Raw genomic sequence first — 9,624 nt, forward strand, 5'->3', positions numbered from 1 at the left:
CAGGTGCGGGGGCCGGGGTGTGGGCGGGGTCATGAGCACTACCCTGGCTATTTTCCTGTAATAAAAAGGGAAAAAACCCACTTGGGTGAGCCATTGGTCCACTATCTAGAAGCAAAGCCGGGGCCCTGGGGAGTCACTTTCCCAAGAGGCAAAGCCTCCAGGAAGGGTGTTGACCGTGTCCTGAACTCCCAGTGGTAGAAACCGGCAGAACTCGGGCAGAAGGCACACTCAGGAGTGGACCCTCAGGGATGGACTTGCCAGCTGCGTGAACAGCACCCCCTATGGAGGCCACAATGGCCACTGGGACCCGCCCTGGGGAAAGCGGGGAGGGGTCTCCCATGGCATCCTGAGCTAGGGGAGCCCCGTGGGGAGGCGGGTTCTGGGGCTCAGAGCTTCTTCCCCTGTGAGTCCACACCTAGGGGAGGCCGTCGCCCTGAGCACCTGCCCAACCTCCTGCCCCCAGCCCACGTTTTGCTCTGGGTTGAGGGGACCCACCTGACCCTCAGGCCCTGGCTTTGAAGGGGTGGCTGTGGGGGTCCTTGAAGCCTGGCTCCCCGGAGCCCTGGAACTTGGGACACATCCTGGGGCGTGGGGTGAGGTGTGTGTGGTTGGCGCTTTCGCGGTGGTTTTGTGTCCTGGCTGCCACGTGCCCAAAGACCCCCTCCTTGTGACCACATGAGGGTGTCAGCGCAGCCCCTCCGGGGCTGTGGGAGTGGGGCGGGCTCCAGGCAGTACTGGTTTTCAGGTGATGAGGGGCTTCAGGAGGGCTCCGCTGGGCAGGATGGGGTCCTGCCCCCGACTTCCTGGTGCTCACTCCCCGGGCTTCCTCCTCCTGCTGCTGCTTCTGGAAGCTTCTGCGCCAGGCCCTGGAAGGCCCTCGTGTGCGGGTGTGAGCCTTGGGGACCCAGTCCGCACCAGGGCAGGGCTGCAGACCCTGTGGGTGCCCCACCCTGAGGGCTGTTGGCAGGCCAGTGGTTGTCAAAGCCATCCCTGGCACCTGCCTCTCGTCCACAGGCCCCCGGCTTCCACACATGCGGCCTTGGGTCCTCCCGTGACTCCGAGAGGCTACTGTGTGACCCTCGGGTCACAGACAGGACGCTGGGTGCTGGGGGGCAACTCCTCCATGGTCACACAGCCAGAGTGGCTCAGGCAGCTGCACGGTGTCCCCCAAAAAGACGTGTTAAAGTCTTTTTTTTTTTTTTTTGAGACAGAGTCTTGATCTGTCGCCCAGCCTGGAGTGCAGTGGCTGGATCTCAGCTCACTGCAAGCTCTGCCTCCCGGGTTTACGCCATTCTTCTGCCTCAGCCTCCCGAGTAGCTGGGACTACAGGCGCCCGCCACCTCGCCAAGCTAGTTTTTTGTAGTTTTTAGTAGAGACGGGGTTTCATCAGGTTAGCCAGGATGGTCTCGATCTCCTGACCTCGTGATCCACCCGTCTCGGCCTCCCAAAGTGCGGGGATTACAGGCTTGAGCCACCGCGCCCGGCCTAAAGTCTTAACCTGCTGCCCTGTGAAGGTGAACTTATCTGGAAATAGGGTCTGGACACGAGGCTCATGCCTATAATCCCAGCACTGTAGGAGGCCCAGGTGGGAGGATTGGCCCCAGGTGTTCCAGACCAGCCTGGGCAACATAGTGAGCTCACGTGTCTACAAAAAATTAAGAAATTACCCAAGTACACCTCTAGCCCCAGCTACTCGGGTGGTCGAGGCAGGAGGATCCTTGAGTGCAGGCATTGGAGGCTGCGGTGAGCTGTGATCACACCACTGTGCCCCAGCCTGGGAGACACAGTGAGACCCTGTCTCTAAAAGAAAGAAAAGTATGATCTTTGCAGATGTCTTCAGGTTAAGATAAGGTCGTGAGGTTGTCCTGGAGTAGGGTGGGCCCAAACCCCACAGGAGAGGGAGACTGGGAGACTGGGAGACCCACAGGGGAGGCCAGGTGAGGACAGCGGCCGAGGTGGGGGCACCGGTGGCTTCCAGGGGTGGGAGGGACCCTGGAGCAGATTCTCCCCAGAACATCCGGAGGGGACCAGCTCTGCCGACATCTTGATCTCAGATGTTTGGCCTCTGTGACCAAGACAATACGTTCGTGTTGCTTTCGGGGACCGAGTTTTGGGGTGATCCGTTATAGCAGGTGGGGGACACTCAGACACCTGGGGCCGGGGGCCAGAGACCCCTCAGATCCCACAGGATACTCAGACACCTGGGGCTGGGGGCCAGAGACCCCTCAGATCCCACAGGACACTCAGACACCTGGGGCCAGAGACCCAGCTGGGGCCCATCACCCATCACTCCCCAGGCTTCCTCAGATCCAGTGGGCGGGGGTTCCCGCCCTGTCTCCGAGGCTGTTCACGTGGGCCCAGCAGGAAGCCAGAGGGTTCCTATTTGTTCTTTGCCATGTAATTCCCTGGGAGTGGAAAAGGCTGGGGCCGCTGCCTGTGCCCCGGGGCTGCACCGAGCCTGCGTGCGGGTTGTGGTTTCTGCAACGATATTGGCCTCACTCGAGTGAGTCACGGTGGATGGGGAGGCCGTGGTGGGTGGCTCTGGGCAGGGATGTCTGGGCCCAGCGGGTGCCTTGGGGGCCTTGCTCTCGGGAACTTCTCCCATCCTGGGTCTTCCTGGATTCTTGGGTATTAGCCCATAGTTTCTCCTGATGCCCCGAACGCCTCCTGACCTCGACGGGTACCCTGACAGCCCCGCCCTGTGTCTCAGAACCACCTGCAAGGCAGCGCTGCGGCCACTTCCCAGATCTGGTCCAACGACGTGGGGAGGGTCGGGGAGGGCCCAGGGACATCTGACTCAGGGTGGGGGGCCTGGCTCGACCCCTGTACCTCAGCCCTGTGGGGCATCAGCTGAGGCCAAGGTGGGAAGGAGAGGGGAAGAGCCAGCCTGTCCACCAGGACGCATGGTCAGAACGTGGGGCCTGACGCTCCAGGGGCGGAACGCACGAGAAACCAATAAATTAATGTCAGAGAGTGAGAAACGTCCAGTGCAGGAGGCTGACCCTGCAGTCCTTTCAGGACCTTGTGCCCAGAGGGGCAGCCCAAGTCTGCCAGCGGCCCCTAGAGCCTCTTGAGATGCCCGCGGTCTGGGTCAGAGACCAGCGTGTGCTGGGTTGGAGGCCGTCTCGGCCCGGTGGCTCAGTCTCTCCTCTCCCTGCAGGCTCCTTCGAGAGCAGTGGATCCGGGCCAAGTACGAGCGCCAGGAGTTCATCTACCCTGAGAAGCAGGAGCCCTACTCGGCAGGTGAGGCCACCCGGGTGGGGCGGGGCCTCCCAGCTCCCTCTCCCCGTCTCTCTCCCCCTCTCTCTCCTATTTCCATCTCTTCCCTCCCTTTCGTGCAGTCATTAACCTGGGTAAACATGTTCATGGGTTTGAACCTGCGTCCCCGGACCCCCTCAGACCTGTTTTGTCCTCTGACTCTGAGTGGGGTGACTGGGGCTTGGGGTCCTCACAGCTGTCTACAGTCCAGCCCTGAAGGACTGGGGTACCTGGGGACCCCCTGGGGCCGTGACTGGCCCCTCCTCTGCTGGTGGTGGACACGCGCTTCCATTCAGGGGTGGCCTGCAGGGACCCCTCTCTCGAGCAGTGTGGGCAGGACCCGAGGGCCCGGGTGAGGGGCGTGAGGGCATCCTCTGTGTGGCAACACCGTGCTGCAGGTGTGGAGGGTGCAACCTGGGCCTGCGGCCTCCACCTCCCCTGGGCCTGCCTGGGTGCCACTGGGGGCCCTTGGGGTGGCAGAGACATCCAGGCAGCATCTTGGAGCTTCGTGGGCTGGTAGGGCTATGGAGGTGGGAGCTGGGAAGTAGTGCTGTGGGGGCCTGAGAGGCCAGCCCACCCCAGCCTCAGTCTCCCCAGTGCTGCTCAGTTGGCCAAGTCTCAGGCTGTGTCTCCCAGGAGCCCCCAATTCCTGCTTCTCCTTGTGTCTCATTTAAACCCTGGGGCTTTGAGTTGGAGCCCCCAGCCGGGTGGGCCGGCTTCCTCCTGCTGGCTGCTCTGTGTGAGGTGGGTTCGGCGACTGGGGGCCTTGAGTAGTTTTTTCCCCAGGGCAGCTGTGTGTCTGCACACTGGAGCTTCCTGAGTGTCCCTTCCTCCACCGTGTTGACAGACAGGGAAACCGAGGCAAGCCTAGCCCTAGGGCGGCCTGGTTCTGAACCTCAGCACGGGTGGTGCGGGTCCAGAGGCTGGATGGGGATGTTTGGTGCTGCTGGGCATGGCCACGTGAGCTCCTCGCAGGGAGGAGGCAGCCCCCAGGGCCCAGACCTTCAACCCCAGCACTGCCCTTGTATAAGAGAGAGGCTGCCCTGGAATGGTGGAACATGAGGCTGGGCACCTCACACCTGTAATCCCAGCACTTTGGGAGGCCAAGGCCGGGGAGGATCGCTGGTGGTCAGACAAGCCTGGACAACATAGTAAGATGCCCTCCCTTTAAAAAAAGAAAAAATTGGCCAGGTGTGGTGGCTCACTCCTGTAATTCCAGCACTTTGGGAGGCGGAGGAGGAAGGATTATGAGGTCAGGAGATTGAGGCCATCCTGGCTAACACAGTGAAACCCTGTCCCTACTAAAAATACAAAAATTAGTCAGGTACGGTGGCGGGCGCCTGTAGTCCCAGCTACTTGGGAGGCTGAGGCAGGAGAATGGCGTGAACCCGGGAGGCGGAGCTTGCAGTGAGCCGAGATGGCGCCACTGCACTCCAGCCTGGGCGACAGAGTGAGACTCCATCTCAAAAAAGAAAAAAATAAAATTAGCTGGATATGGTGGCACCACCTGTAGTCCCAGCTACTCTGGAGGCTGAGGCAGGAGCAGCCCTTATGTGCAGGAGTTCAAGGCTACAGTGAGCTGTGTTTGCACCACTGCACTCCAGCCTGGGTGACAGAGTAAGACTGTCTCAAAAAAAAAAAAAACTGGGTGCAGTGGCTTACGCCTATGGTTCCAGCATTTTGGGACTCTGAGGCAGGTGGATCCCTTGCAGTCAGCAGTTTGAGACCAGACGGGCCAACATGGTGAAACCCTGTCTCTACTAAAAATACAAAAATTAGCTGGGCGTGGTTGGCGCACGCCTGTTCCAGCACTTTATGGAGGTCAAGGCGGGCAGAGCGCCTGATCAACGTGGCGAAACCCCATGTTGCTCTGAACTCTACCAAAAAATGCAAAATTCGCTGGGCGTGGTTGGCGCACATCTGTGGTTCCAGCTACTTAGGAGACTGAGGTGGGAGGATCTCTTGAGCCTGGGAGGCAGAGGCTGCAGTGAGCCAAGGTTGCACCACTACACTCCAGCCTGGATGACAGAGCGAGAGTGTGTCTGTAAAAAGAAAAAAGATGAATTGTATTTGTGAATCTTACCCCAAGAATAAAAGAACACTTTGGGAGACCGAGGCAGGTGGATGATCACTTGAGACCAGGAGTTGGAGACCAATCTGGTCAACGTGGCAAAACTGTTTCTACTAAAAAATACAAAAATTAGCTGGGCGTGGTGGCAGGTGCCTGTAATCCCAGCTACTCGGGAGGCTGAGGCAGGAGAATTGCTTGAACCTGGAAGGCGGAGGTTGCAATGAGCCGAGATTGCGCCTCCGCACTCCAGCCTGGGCGACAGAGCAAAACTCTGTCTCAAAATATGTGGAAGAGAGGTGGCCCTGAAATGGCTGAACACAGTCCTGGCGTTGTAGGCGGGGTTGGTGGAGGATCCCCTAACCCCCAGTGCTCCAGCCCCTCCCGGCCCTCCCTGGTGGAGCTGGCACTCTGCCCCGTCCCGTACGCCTCCTTGGGCTCTGTCAGGACTGTGGATTTTCTACCAGCAGTGGCGCGAGGTGACTGGGGTGACCAGTGGGAGGCTGCCCCAGGCCTGAGCAAGGCACCTCCCGAGGTCAGGCTGGGATCTCATGCAGCGGCCCTGTTGGCTCTGCCCTCCTCCAGGGCGGCTCCTGCGCCCCCACCCCGCAACCCCCACTTGGCACACAGCCGGCCTGTGCAGGCGTTTTCAATTACTGTCCACCCAGACAGCAATTTCCTCCTCCTAAGAATCCCTGTGTGTGTGAGGGAGAGAGCAAGAAACGGTCAGGGGATGAACACACGGGTACCTGGGCCTGCTCAGCGCCCAGCACACCCCTCGCTCTGCTCCTGCCTGAAACCCCCAAAGAATCACCCCAGAGCCCCTCTGTTTCCCTCGGCAAAAACATCTTAGCAATTTGTAGCAAGGTGGCGCGTGACTTCATTTCAGAGGCAGGCGTGGGCTGGGCTGGCATGACCACAGGACTGAGTTTTGTGTCTGCTCTTGTATCAGAATCCTTTGGTTGTAAAGGATGGAAAATTAAACTTAACTGGATGTGAGCAAAACTGGAAATAGATTGGCTGGAATAACAGGGCTGGCTTCAGGCACAGCTTGATCCTAGGGGTTCAGTTGGTGGTGTTGGGCCCTGGTTTCAGCACCTCCTCCTCTTAGCTCTGCGTCTCTGGGTTGGCACCAACCCTCCTGGTGGCCACCTCCTTCAGCGAGTTTGGGTTTTACATCCCTGCTCTCCCGGGCTGCCGGGAAAGGTCAGGCGTGGCTCACGGAAGTGTTGGGAAAGGTCCCTGTCTCATCGGCTCTGACCGGTCGGGCCCGGGATGTGGCTTGGGAGATGTGGCACCCTGGGTTGTGTGCCTGCCTCTGGCCCCTGGGTTTGTCCTTCTGGAGAAGATCAGGGTCTGGGTTCCAGAAGTGGGGGTGCGTGCAGGTGGCAGACAGCATCTCGTGGGCAGTAAGTGCGGGTTCTGCAGGTGTATTCGGGTGTCGTTGGGCTCAGGGTCAGGAGGTGGTGACAGCCCTGGTGACCCAAGACGCCTCCCGCCCCAGGCCCGAGGCCGCCCCATTGGAATCCCGCTCCCGCTTTTGCTGTTGTCTGAGATATTCCCGGTGCCTTGAGAGCATCTGAGATGAGCTAAAGCCTCCCATGGGACCTTTGGGCAGGGGTCGGAGGAAGGGAGGGGCCTCCCACCCAGCAGGGTAAACTCGGGGCCCTCGGGCATAGGTTGGAGGGAGGGAGGGGTCTCCCAGCAGGGTCCCCTGGGGCAGAGATTTTCAGGCACACACTGGCTTGCAGGGTCAGAGGCTGGGGCCTTGGTCTTGCCTGCTGGCCTCTGAAGGCCATGCTGAGAGAATGTCCACTTTCTCATACCAGGCCCAGCGGGGCGGCCACACCTGCAGCTCCAGGCTCGTGGTCGGCCTGTGGAGACCAGGCCCCGTGGGCTGCGCCCTCTGCTGTCTCCCCTGGACAGGTGTGAGGATGGTGGGCAGGTGCACGGGTGTGTGTGGGACAGGTGAAGTGCGCAGGTTTGAGCGCAGGGCTGGCCCTTCGTGAAGGTGCAGTGAGTGCTGTGGCCAGGTGTTACCTGGCAGGCATGTGGCAGCCTCTTGCGGAGGGCATGGGGCCGTGGACAGCGGCTGCGCCATAGCGTGTGGCTGCTGTATCCCTAAGCACAGGAACACTCAGGCCAGGCTGGAGAGCTCAGAGGAGGGCCAGGGAGGTGGGACCGGGCCAAGGGTGTAAAGCTGCAGCGAGAGTATGGAGCGCCCGAGCCAAGGGGAAGGTTCCCATCCCTCCGAGTGAGGGGAAGTCTCCTATCCCTCCAGAGCGGCTGCTGCCTGTGGCTCCCTCAGGGCCTGCTCAGGGCCCCGTGCATTACTTTTCGAGGCTGCAGGCGGTCCTGGAAGCTGAGGCCTGAGGCCGGTAGCTGGGAGTGCTGGGGTCCCGCCTGTCCCACCGGGTCTCCTCTCCACCGCCGGGTCATTGGTGTTGAAGGTGGGGTCTGGATATGCCCTCCCTGAAAGAGAAACCTCTCTCACACTGAAAGGGGTGAGTAGGAGACTTCCAGACCTTTCTCCCAGGCGGGTGGGTGACCTTCGGTGCTAGCCTTGTCTCCAGAGGCCTCCTTACCTCTGAACGCCAGCTCCCCAGGCCTCTGGAGGCCCCCGTTGAGTGGATAAGACCCCAGACCTTCACCTCTGCTCCCACTAAAGGGCCGGCAGCTGCAGCCACTGGTAGCGTGGAGGCCTTTAACCCAGCATTCCTATTCTGTAGTCCTGTTTGTTTGTTGTTGTTTTTTTTTGAGACAGAGTCTAGCTCTGTTGCCCAGGCTGGAGTGCAGTGGTGTGATCTCAGCTCACTGCAACCTCCACCTCCTGGGTTCAAGTGATTCTCCTACCTCAGCCTCCAGTGTAGCTGGGATTACAGGCACCCAACTAATTTTTCTATTTTTTTAATAGAGATGGGGTTTCACCATGTTGGCCAGGGTGGTCTCGAACTCCTGACCTCGTGATCTGCCTGCCTCAGCCTCCCAAAGTGCTGGGATTGCAGGCGTGAGCCGCCGTGCCCGGCCCCATCCTGTTTCTTTAAGGCCGTTGCTACCCAGGATGCTAATGCTGCCGCCTCCTTGCCTGCGTCTCCCACCCTTCCCCACAGGGCCCTGAACGTTATAGGAACAGAATCCCGGGTGTCTGCAGGCCTTGGGGGTGTGGGTCTGTCCCTGCCTCCACCGAGGCCTTTGCCCAGCCATCCGTGAGCCACAGGACCTTCTAGGTTGCGCAGGAGGCGCCAGGCATGCCAGCCAGAGGGCCTCGGGCCCCAGAGCCCCGGCTGCAGGGAGGCTGCTGGGATCCCCCAGGGACCCAGAGGTGCCTGAGCCATATGGCCCTGTGCTCAGGTCCTACTGACACCCACCTGCTCAGGGCAGGGCTGCTCACAGCCTTCCCTCTACCCTGCCCCTGCAGCCTGGTCCGTAGGCATTAAGGCCTGGCCGCTTCAGATGGTCAGGTGCCTGGGGACCAGCAGGCAGTGACCGTCTGTGCCTCAGGCTGCTGTCTCTGAGTGCTGCACAGGGCTGGGGGTGAGAGGCCTGTCTCCTTGTGTGTTCAGGGGCTCCAGGGCACCCCTCCCATAGACCTAGCTGCCCGCTGCTATTTGGAATCCCAGGTCCTGCCCGTTGCTAGGTTGATGAGGGAGCAGGTGTCTGGTGCTCAGGGTTAGACCTCAGGGACCCCCCGAGCCTCCCCATGGCCCCCACCCTGAGCCCACGTCTGGGCAGCAGGAGAGGACGTGTCCTCCTGTCTGGGGTGGCCCCGCGGCCAGAGTCCCCTGCACAGGGCTCCAGGGCCAGTTGGTAGTTCCCGGGCCTCTCTAAGCCCTTGCAGAGTGCACTGGGGATTCCCGGCGGCATTTCCTGCCCTGCTCCCTGGGTTTGCCACAAGAGCACTTTCTCACGGCAGCGGCGGCACCTCAGGACCACAGGGAAATACAGAAGTCCCCGCGGCAGAGCCCTGAAGGAAGGGGGAAGCTCGGGGCTTGGGAAGGGGCTGCCACACCCCAACCCCACGTTGGCCGGGTGAGGCCTGGGCCAGGCGGATCCCGCTCCACACAGAGGAGTGACTGCAGGCCTGCTCCGGAATGAGCCGGAACCAGGAACTCCCAGAGGCTGCACCATGCCCAGTGCCCACAGCCCGCACCTTGGCTGTGTTGTTCTCACAGGGCGGGGGCCCCAGGAGACCTGAATGTGGGCCATGCCACCCAGGGACCATGGCTGAGGAAAGGGGAGCCCCACTCTATCCCTCTGTTAGGGCACCCAAAAGGAAGGATCACCACTGGGCTTTTTTT

The 9,624-nt window shown here is 60.8% G+C and overlaps 1 protein-coding gene across 1 annotated transcript in view; it reads left to right on the forward strand.

Annotated features, from left to right (window-relative positions):
• The window catches only part of ADAP1 (ArfGAP with dual PH domains 1), a 53,903-nt gene that overhangs the window by 27,742 nt on the left and 16,537 nt on the right, over nucleotides 1-9,624 (forward strand). The window contains exon 5 of the mRNA XM_011977581.1: nucleotides 3,161-3,243. Coding sequence (XP_011832971.1) covers nucleotides 3,161-3,243 — 83 coding nt within the window. The remainder of the gene's footprint in view (nucleotides 1-3,160; nucleotides 3,244-9,624) is intronic.

This window comes from Mandrillus leucophaeus, unplaced genomic scaffold, assembly GCF_000951045.1.
Source record: "Mandrillus leucophaeus isolate KB7577 unplaced genomic scaffold, Mleu.le_1.0 Scaffold180, whole genome shotgun sequence".
In the NCBI taxonomy this organism is placed as follows: domain Eukaryota; kingdom Metazoa; phylum Chordata; class Mammalia; order Primates; family Cercopithecidae; genus Mandrillus; species Mandrillus leucophaeus.